Source organism: Diospyros lotus, chromosome 2, assembly GCF_014633365.1.
Source record: "Diospyros lotus cultivar Yz01 chromosome 2, ASM1463336v1, whole genome shotgun sequence".
Lineage (NCBI taxonomy): Eukaryota > Viridiplantae > Streptophyta > Magnoliopsida > Ericales > Ebenaceae > Diospyros > Diospyros lotus.
In genome coordinates this window covers 24,215,489-24,237,608 of record NC_068339.1, presented here as the reverse complement: position 1 = coordinate 24,237,608, position 22,120 = coordinate 24,215,489, and the positions used below count along the sequence as shown (strand labels likewise).

Below are 22,120 nucleotides of genomic sequence, written 5' to 3'. Positions count from 1 at the left end.
CGCCTCTTTTACTGGCGACCAGAAAACTTCAACCGCCTGCGACATATATACCACAAGCCTCGGTTGATTCCTCACATTCATAGGAAACTCGATGTACCACAAGCTCAACTCTTAGTGCTTGTGGATCGTCCATATGATATATAACACATGAGATATTGTTGCAGAGGAGAAAGATTGAACAGAAAGCGGAGATTCTGAAGTCTTGAAAGCGTTAAAGTCTTTACCCCAGTCTTGAAAGCGTTAACGTGGATGATACAACCAGAGAGATGTTTGCTCTCAACACAGCGACACAAAAAATATTTTAACAGTTGCTGCCTGTTCTGATGCAGTATTGGAACACAAACGTGGGTTGGGAAACGGCAAGAGGACAAAGGTAAGGAGAATGTGAGGAAGAAAAATGATTGGGTTTGCCCAGGAGTGCATTTTTATTTTCCGTCGTATGTCTTGGGAAGAACGATGATCAATTGATTGCACTGAAAATCATTCAAACACAAGAGTTTGATTTGTGTTCATCTAATTTTAAATGAAGCAACAATCCCAGCAGACTTGTATGAATACTCTTCTGCCTATTTTCTATTTCGGTAAATCTTTCCTTATTAGTTCATGTCATTGTTAGTATCTATTACAGTTCTTGTTTTTATTTTTATTAGAGCAATACCAATCATTTAAGACATTCCAGAGAAGGGAGAAGACTGTTCATTTGTTTAGTTTTTGGTCAGTTTACTTTTACCAAAAATTTAAAAAAAAAGGTAATTGTTATATAAAAAATTGTATATTTTTTAATAACTTATTTAAAAATAATTTATCTATAAATTTGACAGTGAAAATGCTTATTTTTTCAAAAATAATTTATTTCTTCTTTGGAAGCTCGTGATAATAGATATGTAGTAATCTTTTCATGTTATGTTAGCCTAATTTATTCTATTTAATATCTAAATACCAAATTTGGTGAGTGATTGAACCCTATTAAATTTAACTTATTTTTAAAATACTCTGTAAAATTTTTAAAAAAAATAAAATCCATCAAATAATTGTTTTTTTTCTAAAATTTTTATCCAATGTTTAATTTTTAAATACATGCATCAATTTATAAAGAAATCCATTTTATAGAACTATAAATTATTTTATAAGCTCAGATCCAGAATATATGGGAATATAGAATCAATTAAAATTAATGAAAGATTATATTTTTTTTATTTTAATCAAAATCTTGAGTGATTTGGTTCCAGACAATAAGAATTTGAAAAAATATAAATGCAGATTTTTTTTATTTCATCTCCATTTATTTATTTAAGTTTGTTTCAATATTATTTTTATATCACACTAATTTTGTGTAATTTGATTTATAGACATTTTACGACTTTTATTAAAAATTGTTGATTTTTAAATTAAAATAATTTAATTCTTTATGCTAAAACTAAGTGCTCATATTCGTATAATTGCTGCTAGCTGACGCAGTTCTCGCAGGTATCACTCCTAGCATCATCGCCTCTACATGGGAAGAGGCCATGCATGTTATTGGAAGTGTCATTGAAGAAAAGCTACTGAGGGCTGTCTTGGAGGAGAAAGAGCACGGTATGGCGGCGCCTCTTGTTCTTCTTGGATATAGCATGTTGAACCTTCACGCTCAGGGGTGTCTTCTCGAACTCCGTCTGAGAAGATGAGGTCGGAGATGAAATAGAAGTCATCATTCCTCAAGGTCAACCTCTTCAGGGATGAGTTCTCATCCTCCTCGAGGAACTCTTTATAGCTGTTCTTGGGCCTGTCGTTGCAGAGGATGATGCAAGGAATCCCACCCTTTATTTGCTTTGGCTTTGCGTACTTGCAGTTGGACTGTCAATTTTTGTTTGCCCCGATAAATTCCTTCCAGTGTTTCAGGCATTGAGGATCCACGTCGTCGATGACGTTATACTAAGCGTCATCATTGTGTCGGCCCATGTCGAGGTGTCTCATGTAATAATTGTACGGGCCTTGGCTCCTTGCCCAGCAAGTCTTGCCAATCCTTGAAGGGCCTTCTAGAATGATGCTCCTGGGTCTGCTTCGCTCGGGCTTGACATTGTCTGCTGCCCATTCAAGCATGTCCACGGGAACGTGTGAAAAATTTGAAATTCGGGTTCATAAGCCCCGGGAGGCTTTTGGAAATATTTTTTGAAATTATGTAGAAGCCCATCCCTATTAAGACAATAACCTTTCGCGTCACCTTTTTGGACAACCTCCAATGCCTTTATCTTATCCTCAGTGGCAAGCGCAGCTGTGTAGACGTCCGACATGTTATCAGCATCGTCGTCCACGACAACCGGGTCACCGGAGAGGACACCAAACAAGCGTAATTTGTCTTCCCCGTCACATGCTCGGCGAACCTCAAGTACTACGGCAACTCCTACGCCTCCATGAAGGAGGAGTACCCCTGGAGCGCCACCTACCAGCTCGAGAATTTCAACATCAGGACCACAGGCCCACTTCTACAAGATCAAGGCGCACCTGAAGCTCACTACCACTAAGCTGATCGGGGAGCTGCCATTCTGGCCGCCGGAGATAACCGTCCTGACCGATCGGTTCACGACGGAGGACGTGGACGTTTGGCATTACGAGTACGCTGAGAGGAAGACACCTGCCCTCTATCGGACATCGTCGACCATGATGACGGCCACATCCAAGAGGGCTAGGGCAACAAGCAAGCTGGGCTGGGCCCATTCGGAGATACAGAAGAGGACCTCCCTAACGGGCCATTCAAGGGCCATAGATGGCCTGCCACTGTCGCTGCGCCCGGCCCATGCAAATCCAAGCATGTCCGTATCGGAAGTGGGCTCGGCCCACTCCGACACCATCTAGCTGACCACATAGCAGCTAAGACACCTGGCAACCTCCACAGTACAAGCATCTCTTGACTTCATCTCCAAGCAAGGAACATCGATGAACCAGAAGGCCCTATGCGTACGAGAGAGAAAAGAGGGTGGGTTGGTACAGAGAGGGCCCCACCCGTGAGTTAAAAAGTTTGCAGGGCGATACGCGCAGCAATTAATTTATTTTCAAATTTTAAATGGTTGATCTAACATGTTAAGGGAAGTACGCATACTTGGTGTGACTTTTCACTAGAGGACAAGGGAGTACTCCAGCACGTGGATAGGGTGAGCTTATAAAATAATTTATAGTTCTATAAAAAGAATTTCTTTATAAATTGATGCATGTATTTAAAAATTAAACATTGGATAAACATATATTTTAGAAAAAACAATTATTTGATGGATTTTAATTTTTTTTTAAAATATTACAGAGTATTTTAAAAATAAGTTAAATTTAATAGGGTTCAATCACTCACCAAATTTGGTATTTAGATATTAAATAGAATAAATTAAGCTAACATAACATGAAAAGATTACCATATACCTATTATCACGAGCTTCCAAAGAAGAAATAAATTATTTTTAAATATAGTTATTTTAAATAAGTTATTATACAATTTTTTATATAACAATTACCCTTTTTTTTTAATTTTTGGTATCAATAAACTGACCAAAAATAAACAAATGAACAATCTTCTCCCTTCTCTGGGAATGTCTTAAATGACTGGTATTGCTCTAATAAAAATAAAAACAAGAACTGTAATATATACTAACAATGACATGAACTAATAAGGAAAGATTTACTGAAAGAGAAAATGGGCAGAAGAGTATTCATACAAATCTGCTGGGATTGTTACTTCATTTAAAATTAGATGAACACAAGGCAAACTCTTGTGTTTGAATGATTTTTAGTGCAATCAATTCATCATCGTTCTTCCCAATACATACGACAGAAAATAAAAATGCACTATTGGGCAGACTCAATCCTCTTTCTTCCTCACATTTTCCTTACCCTTGTTCCTCTCGCCGTTTCCCAACCCACGTTTGCGTTCCAATACTGCATCCGAACAAGCAGCAACTATTAAAATATTTTTTGTATAGCTGTGTTGAGATCAAACATCTCTCTGGTTGTATTATCCACGTTAATGCTTTCAAGACTAGGGCAAAGTTTTCAACACTTTCAAGACTTCAAAACCTCCGCTTTCTGTTCAATCTTTCTCCTCTGCGACAATATCTCATGTGTCATATATCATATGGACGGTCCACAAGTACTAAGAGTTGAGCTTGTGGTACATTGAGTGTCCTATGAATGTGAGAAATCAGCCAAGGCTTGTGGTATATATGTCACAGGCGGTTGAAGTTTTCCGGTCGCTAGTAAAGGACGCGATGAAAGATAGAAAAGAAAGGGGAGGTGGCGGCGGCACACAAGATGAGGAAAGGTTGAAGAAAATCTTAGCCCAAAAAAGAAGAAGATATATTTGGGCTTAGACAATCAACAAATCTGTTCGCACAATTCTTAGATCTGCTTGCACAATCAACAGATTTGTTCGTTGGAAGATGGTTTGCTCGCGTCAGTGGCGGTGACACCCAGATCCACTGCCAAAAAGACCCATCCTCAGCAAGGTTCCTCGTTAGCTTCTCCTTCGGCCGCCATTGTCTTCTACCGCTGCCACCGCTTGGTCTCCTGCCACGGTCGTGCTCGTTGTCGATCTGCTGCTGAACCTGGCAGTAGAGCTTGCTGCCAGCCGTCGTGTGCTCAACCTTAGGCTAACCCTTCGTCGCTGCCCGCAACTTTCGGTGCCGTTGTGCTGGCCTTCTCGCTGCCTTCACCAGTCGTGACCGCCACCACCTCCGACGATGATCTCGAATATCTGGTAATTACCAATTAACTCCATCAGCTCTCTGTTTAAACTCATATATTAAACCCAATTTTCACTTCCCTCTCCCCTCCTCTCTCTCTCTTTCGGACTTTCAGAATCCCAATTAAACTCATTTTTTCCTATTCTCTCTCTCTCTTCCTCCAATCTGGGTCACTAGCTCAGTGCATGTTCTTCATCTTTAATTCTTTTTCTCACATCTCAATGCCACTCTCTCTCCCTTACGCACGAGCGCGCTTGCTACATAGTTCAAGCTTCAGACTCAATTTTCACAAACTCATAGTGCGATTTGTAGCCTCGCTTCAAGTTTTCAACTTCAATCTTTAGGCTTCATCGTTTCGGCAGACTATGGCAGCAGCAACAACAACAAGAAGTAGATAATGTTGGCTAAGCAGTTTGACAACTTATAAGCTGCTCTAGCAGCTTAAAAGCTACAATAGCTTTTGCTTTAAAGTGTTTGGCTCAGCCAAACACCTTAAAAGTTATAGAGCTTAAACGCTTAGCATTTGAAAAAAAGATAATGTTACTCGAAATTTGAAGTCTAAGACTCAAAACTCCACCATTTTCACGCAGTCATCTTCACATTGACACACATATATACACATATACACATCCGAAAACATACACACACACATATATACAAACATAGACACACATATATATATATACTACAAAAGCTTTTGAACCCATTACATGATTATACTTCAACTTTGATTGATTATTTTTGTTGATCTCACAACGTTTATACAATACAAAAAAAAAATAAATTTTGCTATTATTATCAAGAGATACAAATATACTATATTAAATTAAAATAATATTATTAAACAAATTTTGAAATTTAATTATTCAACTCAAAACTTTTACCTAGCAAATCACAAACCCATCATGAAATAATTACATACAATAAAATAAATATAAATATATAATTAGGCAAATTGAACAATGTATAAATGGATGCTAAAATTACAATTTCAAAAAGAAGGCAGTGTTTTACTGCCTTCTTCTTATAATAATTATATTAATAATAACATAATAAAATATATATATATTATATATCTACAAACGTTGCAGCAAACATATAATATATATTATATATTTGCAAAAACTTTGGTAGAAGATAATAAATATATATATATATATAATAAATATATTTTATTTTATTTTTAATATAATATAACTAGCGTATACATGTGCCTAAAGACACGGTATAAATAATATATTAAGATTAAAATACAATTATAATTTATATGTATTATGTTAAAATGCTCTATAAAACTCAAATAAGAAACAAATATATAAGATTTATAATGTTCACCAATATTATAAATCAAAATATAAAAGCAATAAATTTGGTACGGAGCCTATTTGTACGGAACATAATAGCACTTATATCAGGTATAACACTACCTTCCAAGCATTTGCGATGTTTCCATAGCACTCTCCAAAGTGTGGCTCAATTCGAAGTGCTTCCTCATTTTTAGCAATGCACATTTCGAAATCACGTAGCTAAAACAGAAGAAAAACATCAATATTCAGATACCAAAAAATTGTCAATTTAATCTCAGGATAGGAATGAATAAAATATTATACTCTCAAAGAATCTATATATAAGAAGTAGTTGTGTGTTAAAATTAGTTCTCTACTGAACCCTCCCTCTCCCTCTCTCCATACATAGACATATGTCCACATAGTGGCTTGCACATATAAGTTTTCATTTATCCTTCTTCATTATTGAATGAACAATAAATTACATTAGAAACTGTTGTCCGAGCAAACTAAGTGAAATATTAAGAAAGAGCATTGCGTAAAAAGATAGAAAAGAAACTGAAGAAAAGAAGCTGATCACTTTCTAGAACTTAGGCAACACCATGAAAAGAGGAAATTAGGTTTTTGAAACTAATTAAAAATGTAGAAGGTTAAGAGACCTGATAATATAAATGCAGTGGGTTGCTCTCATAAACAGCATTGCAGTGCTCCAGAGCTTGTTTATAATTTCCAGCCTTGTACATCTGATGTGCAACACCCAAATGCACATCTTCTTCTGCATCATCAACAACATAATCTCATCTCATCAACATAGGGCACATCACATACAAAAACCAAAACTGACAAAAACTAAAAAAACAAAAAGAAAAAGATTATACAATGCCCACGAAAACTACAATCCCATTCATAAGGAAACAATCAGTCATTGGGTATTATTTCATTTTTTTTAAAAATTTAAATACTAAACCTCCTCCACCCGGCAACAAAAAAGAGAGAATAATCTTATCAAACAATTGACATGACTCAACAATAAGCTTGAATCAAAAAATAAAATGAATCTGATTGAAAATAGAGTAAATAACGATCAATCATAGACGAAGAAAAAGAAACCCTAGAAAATGGGGGAAGGTAACCTTGAGAATAATCAAGAGCAGACTCCGACTTATTAAAATTATTAACCAACGGCTTGAGTTGGGAGGCAGAAGAAAAAGACACTAAATCATCAAAACGAAATCTGCACCCATCCATACAATGACACAAAATTCAAGACTGTAAACGTTAGATTCTTCTGAACTCCTAAAACAAACTACAAATCTAGAAGATAAAATATATGCATTAATGACAATTTCACATATCAAAAATTCAGATCCAATCAGCAGAGAGTTAGATCTGAGTTCATCCATACAAAATTCAAGCCATGTAAACATTGAAATCCTCTGAACTCCTGAAACAACCTATAAGTTAAATTGCGCTCCTTTTTAACACCACCTATTCTATGCATCAAATAAAGAACATATTTATTTATTATTCAGAAGGGGCACTGAGTCTTGAAGGTTTGGAGTGAATAATAGATCTTCTTCATTACCAACACCTGAAAACTACACATCATCATCATCATCATCATCTAACCCAAACCCGAGTTAACTTAAAGTTGCAGCCACGTTAATGAATGGCAATGGCATGGTATATTGGCATGCCTGTTCCTGTTCTAAATGGGAGTAGTGTAGCTTTCAGGGCATATTCCTTATCAAGGAGAAGCAAATTAAGGCAGTTGTACCCACACAGCATGTAATGTAATTACTATATATATAATTAACCACTTGAATGTTAATTGTCATCCTCGAGCATGCAAATAATTAAAGTCTATTCTCAACCCCCATGAGCATGCATGCCAATTTGATTAGGATGTTTGGAGATCCTCTTTTTGAGTAATTAAGTTTATTTACTCAGAAATTAGAACTTGCATAATCAAATTTTAAAAAAATAAATAAATAATTTGAAAAGTTCCAAGAAGTTTCCTTTTTGAAGATATAATAATACAATTAATTACATCTAAGCAAACAGTATTAGCAACAAAATCTGAGAGGGAGAAAATTCAAAAAGACAGCCACAAAAGAAAGAAAAAGAACCATGTATAGCATGGTATGGTACAGTATGGAGACTTAGTCCAATAATTAATTAACAAAATTTAGGGTCGTCCGTACCTTCCCTTCCCGATTTTTGCAGTGGCCACCACCGACACCAGGTTCCTCCTGTTGGCAGGCAATCCCATGGAAAATACAAACTACATATATAGAGCACCACTATGATTGATTGTGCTATTATTATTTTTATTTTCCTGGAAACTTTAACTCTCATTGATCGAAAACAAAAACAAAAAATAGGTGGCCTGTATCATAAAAAGAAATCGATGATTGTGGAAGCAACTTGGACATTTACAGAAATCTATTAAGGGACAAATATGCATTCCTCATATAATTCCATACCCTAGCAACAGATAGATACCATAAGCTAATCTTCTAGTCCCATTTTTACATGTAATTAAAAAATTAGCTTATTCCAAAAATCTAGAGTTGACACATGAAATAACAGTCAGATGAAGTTAGTGAATGAACTGAATTCAACCATAATCAAATAACACAAATCAGAATTGAAAAACGAAATGGGAAAAAAATCGACAATTATGAAATGCCTTTGGCAGTGTGACAATTATCCTCAATAGCCCAACAGATTGTTACAAATGGATATAAAATACTCATACTGACAATTATCCTCCACTACAGTGCCGCATTATCACAGAGTCCAAAATCTAAGTTGGTCTAATATTATGAACTTCAAAGCTTTAGTGATTTGATCCTACAATGCTTACTTATAATCTGGATCGCAACAAATTTATGTGAGAGTGCTTACGAATATTCGTGCTAATATCTTAAGATCTTTTACTTGTTCCTACAAAATTCACAAATCATTATTGAAGAATTCAGAGGAAACTTAGCAAGTGGTAGAAGGCTAAAAGTTAAAGATTGTTGAACTAATTAAAAGATGAAAACATATGCCTATGTATATGCATATGAACCCAAAAAAGATTCATATAATTTTAACTGGTTGTTATCACGATATTCTCATACTAGAATTTAGCCCTATTCTCAGCAGGAACATAGAACATTGTCTCAGCTAGCACGCCACATTCTCCTCCTGAATCCTTGTTCTCATAAAAGGAACCTGTTCCAGGCCAATCACGCTCATGGTTACCGCGGCAAGGGACAAATCATCAGTTACCACACAATAAATGGGAGATGTTTGCATCCTCCAAAAATTTTCTCTCATAAAGTTTCAACAGACCTTGCAATCATGTAAGGTACAGTAGAAACAATAGGCTCAATCTGTGCAGTAAATTGATCCCACTGGGAAATATATCCATTTGCATAACAAATATCTCCAAGTCTCTAATAAGCTACTTCTAGTGTTAAGAGACCCTCACTGGAAATCATTGTATTCGTTGGAGCCATCAGCCTCATCCTACACAGTGGAGAAGAAATAGACTCTAAATAACTATAGCCAATTATTTTCCGTGTAACCTATTCTGCGAGGAACATACGGAGAAGCCAAAATCCACAAATCGCCATATACCCATTAACCAATATGCGAAAACTATCGCTGAATCGTACATACATGATTGTTTTTCTTCGAACCCTAGAAACACTCTCTTCCAATCAGAGATGTGGATAGACGAAAACACACCTAGACTCTGCATATGGAGATCAAAAACAAAGCCATAAGCAAAATATATATGCAAAAACTGGAGAAAGATAGAGACGAAATGTAGCGACCATAAATAGCAAATTAATTTAATTATTGAGTTATTGTGTTAATCAAAATTAAAAAGGAATATTAACATAATTTGTTGTTAAAAATAATAATTTTTTATGTTTTAAGAAAATAAGAAATTAGGATAATAAATTATGTTATTTTAGAATATTTCTGGAATAAGAAAAAAATTGAAATAAATTAAATTGTGGGATTTTTAGAAGTTTCGGGCGTTAGTGTAATTAATTAATGGGGGGGGTGTAAATAATGGAAGTTGGAGGGTACTGGTGCGAATTTTAGAAAGGGCCGAAAAGTCACCTTAAATATAATGTAAGGTGTATATATGTTGAAGGTGGCGTGCAGGCGCGAGCGGTCGCGCGCAAGGTGGCCAAGCAGCGAACGCGGGTTCGAAACCGCGGGCGAGAGCGCGGGGTTGTGGAAATTTGGCTGATTTTAATCAGCCAAAGGCATCCGAAACGATGTCGTTTCAGTGAGGCGGTGGCCTCCCCAGCAGCTGCTCCAGCGCTGTCACGTGGCTCCCTCACATCTGCTCCTTTTTGCTTCAAATTAAGCCCAACTCGGGCGCTTTTAATTGCATCAGAACAGCCAGAGAAATTGGGAGAAAAGCAGCGTGCGCGCGGGAGAAAAATTGGGAGATTTGGGTGGAAAATTCAGATTAAATCCAGTTTAATTCAAGATTTAATTTGCCTAGTATGTAGACAAGCTAGTAATAAATATTCTGTATGGTCGGAATTTCGTTTTGAGTCCAATTTTGTTAATTTTGGCAAATAATTTGGGTGTTACAGTTTATATAATTTTTACTGCGTTAGGTCAAAACAAGCCTAAGGATATCTTCGTAAAGGCAAGGTCTTTATGCCCTCCTCAACGTTTCTTTCGTTGTCAATTTATTTGACCTCCCTTCGTTTGTTTCAGCTATTAATAAATTGTGGAATTTTAACCAGGTTGTTTTAAAATTTAATTTATTAAGCTGGTCTCGATGATTTTATTCGTTGGTTGCCTACGGGGGTTTGTGCCACCCCCAAGCCTATGGGAATAATGTCGTACTCACCCGAGGCTAGGTTCTTATCTGATCGAGTATTATTATGGATTTTTTATTGTTTATAGGCTAGAGCAATTGTGCAGTGGGGGCAAGGATCAGTTGTTCAGTGACAGAGTGACTGTCGTATGATCTATCTTAGGCCACCGGCTGGTCTCTCCTATCCACTGACCGTTAACCGGTGCCAAGCACTGTTGACTAGCTCTGCCATTACGTGATTGTAGCATGACTGGTATCGTTTTATTCTTGTTGCATGTTTTGGTGTGCACATGGGTACGGGCTGCATGTTGGGGTTTTCATGATCTGGTTATGCTTGGTCACGGACATCTTAGCTTGACTATGATGCATCCAGCACGGGCATATGCATCGCGTGTGGTTTACTATATGAGCGAAACATGGCTTGATGCCTGGATGTATGGGCGCCAGTGTATCACGTTGATGCTCACTACGCCATTGCATTGTTATGTGCATTGCATGGTTACTAGTAGTATTTAGTTCTCGGAGGGGAGTACCGTTCCAAGGGAGCCTATGGCTCGGGTGTCGGGAGTACCGACATGGATACGAGTGACAGGAGTACCGATCCGGGACAACGCGTGCAGGTTTGTTGGAGATCTATGTTACCTTTCAAGGCAGCGGCAGGTTGGTATGGAACTTAGGTGCCAGGTGTCTTATATGGGCCCCAAGGACCGGTATGTGCTTTTATTATGCTACATTGTTGTATTGTTACGTCACATGACTTGTGTGTACGTGCGGGACTGTGTTAGGGGTGATCTCATCTTCTGTTTAATTTATAGCCTTCCCTTTCTTATAACTTGCTGAGTCTTGCGACTCACCTTACTTTCCATCATTCCAAGTAAGGGTAAAGCGAAGGCTGAGGGCGAGGATCATTCCACCTAGCAGCAATTCGTGTCGGTAGGGTGTACATTTAACTTGCCCTCGTTGTCTCTGATGTTTTGTTAGGAGTTCTGTCTCTCATTTTTTACTGCGCCGGGTTGTTTCTTGTATCTTTTATTTGTTGGCACAGGTGTCTGTATATTTTTATATACTCCTTGACCGCTGTTCCAGCAGAGTACTTGTGGGCGTGCATGTATATCGTTTTGCTTCTGTTGTATTTTTTTTATGTATGCATGCTAGGGCATTTTTGTCTTGTGTTTATTTCTCTTCCCTTATGTAAGCGCTTTCATTCGGATAGACCGGGTGGTTGGGATATCCGAGCGAGGGTGCTTACACAAAAACTGTTGGTTTCTGGGTCATTTGCTTTCTCTCCTCCAACAGGCAAGCGACGGCGGTCGACAGCGGAACATGGTCGCACTTGAAGTAAGCGGCGGCGGCAGAGCACGGCCGCGATGGTGCGACGTTCGCAGGAAGTGAGATCTGGAAGCACCACCAGCGATGACGGTAAGCACGGCCATGGAAGATCGGCGGCGACAAAGGAAGCACGAACGACGGTGATGGCGGAGCAGCCGTTGGCGAATATGGTTGTGGCGAAAGCAAGCAGCGAAAGTTGTGCGGTGGGGGACGACGGGGATTGAGTGGCTGCCGATGGGGCGATAGGGGGGGACCCTCGACTATTTCGACCAACATACCCCAAAACTAACCAAATCCAACGGTCAGATCTCCGTAGATCTGAGTTTAAACATCTGACCAAAAACCCAGTCGCACCTATATACATACATCTCGCGAAACAACGAAAAAACCACCAAAAATCATACCAAAACACTTATCTCCTTGTAGATTGGGGGCACTTTAACGGTGAAAATGAAGTCGGATGCAAGATCGGACGATTGGATCTCAAGAAACCAGTAGAATTCAAGAGAGAGACGATTTTTGGAGGGGGGCTACCCGTGCACCTCCCCCTTTTCCTTTTATATTTTCCTTTTTTTTAATTATTTCATTTTTCTTTTTAATTATTATTTTTTTTTTAGATTTTTACAATCCAACAAGCAAATTGCTTTGAAAATTATCGGACAATATGATCACATTTGGACATTGTATTTTGGAGCTTCATTATAATTCACATAAACTAAATAAAAAGTGTTTCGTAAGATATATAATAAATGAAAGATAAGTCTAGCAAGAAATCGACCAGAACATATGAAATCGTACATACAATGGTCGTAATATTCTCAACGATTATTGAGGATATAATTTAGTAATTGAAGTCTCGTTGATCGATGCATGAATAGAAGTACCTTTCGAATTGCTAGACTCAGTTGCTCCAAGTTCTGAAGGAATTGGAAGAGTATGAGAGAAGCTGTTGAGCATAAAGACTATGTAACCCATTGTTGGCTTGTCAGCTACATAGTCTTGAATGCATAACAATCCTATATGGATGTTTCTCATTATTTCGTTCATCGAACTTGAACCGGACCTTAACACGGGATCTATCAGATTTAAAATTATTTCGTTTTGTCAACTCTTCCAAGCCTGCAAGCATTCAAGATTTTCTATAAGCTCTTACATCTCGAAAATGGTGATTGTTAACCTTCCATCGATATTCATACTTACATAGCTTAATAGGCCATCTTCGTTCTCGCCATTTTGAAAACAAGTGATTTTTCAATCACTAACAATCTCTAAAACTAATAGCTGAAACTATAAATATCTGACTTTATTGAAAATTGTCCATGCCTTGCATACTCTGGAGACATGTATTTGCTGCAGTGTTTAAAGTATTAATGTGATTAATAGAATAATTAGTAAAAAATAAAGTAATACCCAAAACATAATATTTTTAGAAATCAACAACAGATATGGATTAAAGTAATAAAGTGGAGATGGAGTTAAAATTTTAGTAGGTCCCTATAATTTTGCTTGTATACCCTTGAGTTTCATACATCATAAATAATCTTGTCATGCCAAAATCTGATATTTTGGGGTTCATCTCAACATCTAACAAAATATTACTAGTTTTCAAATCACGGTGAACAATTCTAAGCCTTGAATCTTCGTAGAGGTATAAAAGTCCTCGAGCAATGTCTCTTATGATTTTGTAACGCCTTCCCCAATCCAAATTGTCATGGTTGACAAGATCTATAGAATTATTCACCTATAGAGTTGAAATATAGTTTGAAATAGATTAAGATAATTTTCGTTGGCAAAAAGTTGATAACAAAAAAAAATCTTCTATGAACATTCACTATGGAAACCATACCAAATAAGAAGTGATCCAGCCTTGAGTTAATCACGAACTCGTAGAGAATGAGCCTTTCTCTATCTTACAAACAAAATTCAAGAAACCTAACTAAATTCCAATGTTGAAGCTTGGTCACTAGCGTAACCTCGTTCTTAAATTCTATTTCTCTTTGTCTTGAATTCAAAGAGAGTCTCTTCATTGCTATTTCTTGTCCATTAGAAAGCTTACCCTGAAGATCAATAATATAAAATGACAAGCAGATCAATTGCCTTCGAAAGAGTTTTGATAATAAGTAAAATCCTGCAATGTTTGAATCTTTAATTACCTTGTAAACTACTCCAAAATCACCTCGACCAAGCTTATTAGTATTACAGAAGTTATCTGTTATAATGAAAAAAGTATTAAAGTCGTATTGCAAGGATTATAGTAAATAGAAGGGCTCTAGAGCGAAAAAAGCCTAATATATGTTTTAGGAACATTTCTCATTTCCCTTTTTGGCACATTCTGGTAACCTATTATGGTTTGTTTGTGAAGCTCTAGATGAATGTACATTAAGAGATGAAATCAGTGTTTTGCAATCCTTGCAATACGACTTTAATACTTTTTGCATTACAACAGATAACTTCAATAAGCTTGGTCCAAGCAGTTTTACAGTAGTTTACAAGATAATTCAAGATTCAAACTCTATAGGATTTTACTTATTATTAAAAACTCTTTCAAAGACAATTGATCTACTTATCATATTAGTGTTGATCTTCAAGGTAAGCTTCCTAATGGACAAGAAATAGCAGTGAAGAGACTCTCTTTGAATTCTAGACAAGGAGAAATAGAATTTAAGAACGAGGTTACGCTAGTGACCAAGCTTCAACATTGGAATTTAGTTAGGTTTCTTGAATTTTGTTTGTAAGATAGAGAAATGCTCATTCTCTACGAGTTCGTGATTAACTCAAGGCTGGATCACTTCTTATTTGGTATGGTTTCCATAGTGAATGTTCATAGAAGATTTTTTTTTGTTATCAACTTTTTGCCAACGAAAATTATCTTAATCTATTTCAAGCTATATTTCAACTCTATAGGTGAATAATTCTATAGATCTTGTCAACCATGACAATTTGGATTGGGGAAGGCGTTACAAAATCATAAGAGACATTGCTCGAGGACTTTTATACCTCCATGAAGATTCAAGGCTTAGAATTGTTCACCGTGATTTGAAAACTAGTAATATTTTGTTAGATGTTGAGATGAACCCCAAAATATCAGATTTTAGCATGACAAGATTATTTATGATGTATGAAACTCAAGGGTATACAAGCAAAATTATAGGGACCTACTAAAATTTTAACTCCATCTCCACTTTATTACTTTAATCCATATCTATTGTTGATTTCTAAAAATATTATGTTTTGGGTATTACTTTATTTTTTACTAATTATTCTATTAATCACATTAATACTTTAAACACTGCAGCAAATACATGTCTCCAGAGTATGCAAGGCATGGACAATTTTCAATAAAGTCAGATATTTATAGTTTCAGCTATTAGTTTTAGAGATTGTTAGTGATTGAAAAATCACTTGTTTTCAAAATGGCGAGAACGAAGATGGCCTATTAAGCTATGTAAGTATGAATATCGATGGAAGGTTAACAATCACCATTTTCGAGATGTAAGAGCTTATAGAAAATCTTGAATGCTTGCAGGTTTGGAAGAGTTGACAAAACGAAATAATTTTAAATCTGATAGATCCCGTGTTAAGGTCCGGTTCAAGTTCGATGAACGAAATAATGAGAAACATCCATATAGGATTGTTATGCATTCAAGACTATGTAGCTGACAAGCCAACAATGGGTTACATAGTCTTTATGCTCAACAGCTTCTCTCATACTCTTCCAATTCCTTCAGAACTTGGAGCAACTGAGTCTAGCAATTCGAAAGGTACTTCTATTCATGCATCGATCAACGAGACTTCAATTACTAAATTATATCCTCAATAATCGTTGAGAATATTACGACCATTGTATATACGATTTCATATGTTCTGGTCGATTTCTTGCTAGACTTATCTTTCATTTATTATACATTTACGAAACACTTCTTGTTTAATTTACGTGGATTATCATGAACCTCTGAGTGCAATGTCCAAATGTAATCAGATTGCCTAGTAATCTTCAAAGCAGTTTGCTTGTTAGATGATGTTAAATTGTGAGATTTTGACGAATTTAAGCCTCTAAATGAAGAATAATTGGCTCAATTTATACTATAAATGTAACCAATGCATGTTACAACTCTCGGATAGAACTCACCCCTAAAATCTAGTTGTTAAGGAGATGGTGCCTAAGAGATTATAAATCCCACACTAGAAGTCTGAACATCCAATGTGGGACAAGTCTCATACCTTACAATGGACCATCACATACCACCACGCTCTGCAACCCAACGCCCACGACGACAGGCTGTGCACTAGTCTCTGTTAGTCTCAGGCGAACACTGCAATGCCGATGTCACCTTCGTCACCACTCGCTTGCACTGAGAGCCATGGGGTTGGCTTTGATACCATTGTAATAACTCTCGAATAGAACTCATCCTCAAAAACTAGTTGTTAAGGGAAAGGTGCCTAAAAGATTATAAACCTTACACCAAAAGTCTAAACTTCCAATGTGGGACAAGTCTCATACCTTACAATGGACCATAACAATGCAATCCATATGCACTACAAGAATTTTAAGTTCTAGCGACGAAAATATTTCATCGCTAAATCCAAAAATCCGTCGCTAAATCAATTTAACAACGGATTAGCAATGGATTTTGTCCGTCGCAAAAGTCACTATCGCTAAATTATTTTAACGACGGATCCGTCGCCAATTTAGCGACTGAAATATTTCAGTCACTAAATGTAATTTTTAAAATTTAATGTTAGAAATATTTTTATCGCTAAAACTGTAATTTTTTTAAAATTTAGCAACAGAAATTTCTCTCGCTAAACATATTGAAAATAAAAAAATTAAAATTAAAATAATTATTTTCTTAAAAAATTAAAAAAAAATTAAAAATTATTTATTGACGAAAATTTTCATAGCTAAAACATATAAAAATAAATAAATAAATAAATAAAATATTTTATTAAAAAATTTAAAAATCGATTTAGTAACAAAAATTTCGATCGCTAAAAATATAAAAAAAATTAAAAAATAAATAAATAATTAAAATAATTATTTTATCAAAAATAATTAATTAATTTATTAAAAAGTTAAAGAAAATATTCTAACAACAAAAAATTTTAAAAAATAAAAAATTCTCATTGAATTTAACTTTACCTTCATGAAGTTGCATAAAAAACAATAAAAATTTCAGGAAAAAAAAATCTAGATTATGAATATTTTTTGGCCAAGAACACTTACTTGCAAAGATCAAGAAGAAACTAAGTAATCCTGAAACTAATTATATATGAATTGCAAAGTAATAATACAAGAAAAATACACCACTTTTCTTTATTATTTCTTTTTCTCACATCCCTAAGGCCATGTTACCACTTTCCACATACACAAATTATATATGAAATGCAAAGTAATAATACAAGAAAAACAAATCAAACAAGGGGGTGGAGCTATTTAGAGAATAAAACTTAAAGAAAAGAGCGCATGAGATAGATAGTAGAAAACGATCAAAATAAAGACTCAAGGGAATTGGATAATATGTTGTAAAATGAGAAGAATATTATTTTTTGGGAAAATATTACTTGGTCTAAGTTTTAAATTCAGGAGCCACTAAGTTTTAAATTTAGTAGTAATCCACATGCTAGAAGGATAGAAACTATATCTATGCAAAAGGGACAGACTCTTAGCATGAAGTAGCATAAATATATAGATAAGCTACCAAGAATTACGCAAATGCAAGATAAGTGAACACGGATCTTATGGTATCATCTTGAAAACTTCAGGCAAAAAACAAATGTTAGTTATAGAACTCTTGAATTTTTTAGAACTAGATTCTATCAGGAAGGAATTCCAAAATCGTAATTAAAATTTTTAATTACTTTCTGGAGCACAAAAAAACTAAAACACCAAATTCGGTTTGATAAACCAGTGGAACAGTGGATAACTAGAAAAATAATTCTAGATACTAGAAGCTACAACATAATTTCAAGGACCATGAACCATATATATGTATATATATATATTTTCGAAGATACTATAGATTAATATGTTTGATTACAATAACCTTGAGCAATGTGCAAACAGAAGGGGGAAGTGTGAAGAAATTACTTGCACCGATAGAATTCCCAATGGTAGAAGTGACATATTACTTTTTCACTCCCAGTGACTTCACCGAAGAAATGCCCTTCAGTAATCTCTCTGTACTCTCCATGTCCTCGGTTCTCCAATGTTTGTCTCTTTTCAGTTTCTTTCTAGTCAACTAAATCAAACAATCAAAATTTTCCAACTCAGCGATGTTTCCAAACTTAAATAACAAACCGAATGAAGGTGAAATTAGTAAGACTAAAAATATCTAACTTTTCATATGGAAAAAGAATGAAAAATCCTAACCTTAAGAGTGGCAATCCTTTCAGCGTGCAATTTTTCCAGCTCAGGATCCTAATATGACCCAAACCTAGTAAAGCAATTTGGATGCACATAGATAAGTGAAAATCTTAATTTGAAGATGCAAAATTCAACTTACATCCATCAATTCATCAAGATCAACCTCCTGATTAATTGATGCGGAAGCCTCTGCCTTTTCTTGAGCTAACAGTTCCTATAGGATCAGTAAATGGAACCATAAGAAGCAATAACGATTTGATGCCATAACATTTCAACACAGAAAACATATATATACACACACACAATACATATATATACACACACAGAATATATATATTCCATGGTCGCGTTTGAAGTAAGCGGCGGCGGCGGAGCACGGCAGCGACGGTGCGACGTTCGCAGGCCGTGAGATCTGGAAGCACCGCCAGCGATGACGGCAAGCACGGCCATGGAAGATCGGCGGCGACAGAGGAAGCACGAACGACAGTGATGGAGGAGCAGCCGTTGGCGAATATGGCTGTGGCGAAGGCTGTGCGGTGGCGGGCGACGGCGATTGAGCGGCTGCCGGTGGGGCGACAGGGGGGGCAGCAATGGCGTGGGTGACTGCGAGAGAGAGAAAGAGAGGGAGAGAGAGCGGCTGGGCAGAGATGGAGTCTGAGAGGGAAAGAGGGAAGAGAGGGTTGGGCAGTGAGTGGCTCTGTGTGCGTGTGTTAGCGGCAGAAAGGGCTTGCTTCCCAAATTTAATTTGCAATTTGCAGGTGCATTGATGAGCCCGCTGCAGTAGCTTGCCACTATCTCTTGTCCTTTTCAAAATTTTAGGAAACGCTTGCTTGCTGCAGTAGCTTGCCATCTATCAATAATTTTAGGAAAATTTTAATTTTAAATTGAATTTATTTGACAAAACAAGAAACCTGCTGCAGTGCAGTAGCTTGGCATCTCTGGTACTCTTTTTTAAAATTTTAATTTTAAATTAAATTTATTTAACAAAATAAGAAAAAGACGGAAATGTTAAAAATTATTGTCTTTCTTTTTTTATAATAATTATGTTAATAATAATATAATATATTATATTATATATTTAAAAAAATTGAGAACAAGGCAGCAAATATATAATATACAATATATTATATATAATTATGTTAATATATAATTATATAATATTATTATACATTTCAATTTGCCGTTTTGGACCTGTTGTTTCAATATGCAGTTTGCATGCAGGAGTAATGACGCACTTGCTACAACGTCCTTGTCCTCTTGTTTCTTTTAAAATTTTAATTTCAAACTTGACACGTAAAAAAAATGACCATAGGGGACGTTGGAAATTAGATTTACACACGATTATTATTATTTTTTTATGTGATAATAATAATATTATAATATATATATATATTATATTTATAAAGGCTTCCGGAGGATGAATGGGAACAACAATTCTCTCTAAATTTCAATTTCCCCTAACCCAATCAACATAAAAATAATATTTAGGTAAATAAGTTTTAATAATTTGTTAAAATTTAAGTTTTAAAAAATACATGTATTTTAAATTAAGTATATAATAATAAAATTGACTATACTATAATAAGGAGTAAAATAATTTTGATAAAGCCTATCCTACAACACATGACTACTAGCCTTGTCAGACTCTTTTAATTAATTTATTTATCAAAAAAATAAATATAAAATAATAAAAAGAGACATTGAGAGTGCAGAGATAGATTAAAATGGGGGATAAATTGTTCTTTCCTTTGACTGTCAATATGTATATAATATATATATTATTATTAGTTTTATTATTAAGATTAAAAATAGTCGAGAGTCTAATATATATTTAATAATATTATTTATAAAAATATAAATAAATTTATTAATATATTTATAAATAAATTATTATCAAACTTTTAATTAGATTTATTTGTGAACTCTAATCGAGTCAGAGATCGTGAACTAATGAGTCAAATTTTTTTAAATTCAAATTTAATTTATTTATAAATTTAATTTTAAAATTAGATCTCACTTTGACTCATTTATCTTAATAAATAAATTTTTATTGAATTAAATATCAAGTTATTGAGAAATGAGCATTCTCAATGCTGAGCAATCTGATTTGAACGTTTCTATTAATAGATGGGTGATGTAATACCCTGCTTCTCTTTCAAGTCCATCTAATTTTGAACATTTATAATTTTGTGAGTGTCTCTTTAATGCCATCTCTTTCAAGTCCATGTGAACTTCCTTACTATCTGTCAAATTTTCCTCAATATCTTATACTCTGTGTATGTGTACACACATACTATAACTCATCTTAATAATAAAAATGAGACAAGTTATTTTCTTTTTTTTGGTTAGGCACGCTTTTTCGGTTAGGCACACAATGAGAAATCTTATGAAAAGGGTTATATTCTTAACTTTGAGATTATGGAGTTTTTTTTTTTTTTTTTCCTCTGTAAGTGAGATTATGGAGTTCAATTGGCTAAAACAGTTCTCCATTCTTAATAATCTTAATTAGTTATGTACTCATTGTTTCATATCTACTTAACCATTTAAAATTAATTTGACTTTCTATTATGAGAAATTTTATTTTACTTAAGAGATTAAAAACTAAAATTTAATTAAATAAGAATTATTTGTCTTATGCTAACAATCATTTTCACTTTTGATCTTTGTTTCTTTTAAGTCAATTCTTACTATTGCTTTAACTATTTGTGAATAGGTTTTAAAATTTTAAAATACCCTTCACTCAATGCGACCAATCTGATTTGAACATTTTTATTGGCAGATGGGTGATGTAATGCCGTTTTAACAATATTTGTGGCCCTAGGCAACACTTAATTTAGTGGCATTTTAATAATATAAATAAATATTAAAAATTATTTTATTTTTATTTTATTTATTTATTGAGATATAAAATTGCTAATTAAATTTGTGTATTCAAATCTAAAAAGTAAATATTTTTCAATTAATAATATAAACAAGAAAAAAAGATATGAAAACATAAAAATTGAATAAACAAAAAAATATAAAGAGTTTATAGATAGGTCCTGCAAATTAAAAATTTACTGATTTTCTTTTATTTTTTTTTAATGTCCAAATCAATGCAGATTCTCTAGACAAAATTTTTGTCGTTCAAAGAATCATTTTATCAAATTATCCACTTAAATTAATACCACTTCATATAATATATTTGTTATGTTACTAGTTTACATTTCATTATTCATTGCCTAACATTGAAAAATGATGCATAGATTTAAAAAGTTAGGGGTTTGCTCATCTAAATGATATCTCATTATACATTACCTAATATTGAAAAATAATTTGTAGACTTGAGAAGTTGGGGACCTTCTCCTTTAAATAAAATAACAAAATAAACAAAATATAAATTCGAAGAAAACTATTATAAAATAGAATTAATAATTTTGTATCTCAAAATATTAAAAAGAAAAATTATCAATTTTGGGGCCCCATTTCCTTGGGGGCCGGGCTTGGTAATACCATGCTTCTCTTTCAAGTCTATCTAATTTAAGCATTTCTAATTTTGTGAGTAGGTGAAGTGTCTCTCTAATACTTATATCTTTCAAGTGAATGTAAACTTTCT

At 34.7% G+C, this 22,120-nt stretch overlaps 1 protein-coding gene across 4 annotated transcripts in view; it reads right to left on the bottom strand.

Annotated features, from left to right (window-relative positions):
• Nucleotides 1-19,320, bottom strand: part of LOC127794934 (uncharacterized) — an 81,407-nt gene extending 62,087 nt beyond the window's left edge. For 3 of the 4 annotated variants that reach the window (XM_052326259.1, XM_052326260.1, XM_052326262.1), the window contains exons 1-7: nt 18,850-19,320; nt 18,665-18,739; nt 18,532-18,579; nt 18,291-18,400; nt 8,194-8,273; nt 6,649-6,764; nt 6,131-6,229 (exon numbers count right to left, since the gene is read on the bottom strand). In XM_052326259.1, the coding sequence (XP_052182219.1) occupies nt 6,131-6,229; nt 6,649-6,764; nt 8,194-8,273; nt 18,291-18,400; nt 18,532-18,579; nt 18,665-18,739; nt 18,850-18,975 (654 nt within the window). In that variant the 5' untranslated portion in view covers nt 18,976-19,320. Of the gene's footprint in view, nt 1-6,130; nt 6,230-6,648; nt 15,149-18,290; nt 18,401-18,531; nt 18,580-18,664; nt 18,740-18,849 lie in introns of those variants that run through there. The other variant, XR_008021719.1, reaches the window with a different exon arrangement.
• Nucleotides 19,321-22,120: the final 2,800 nt, after the last annotated feature.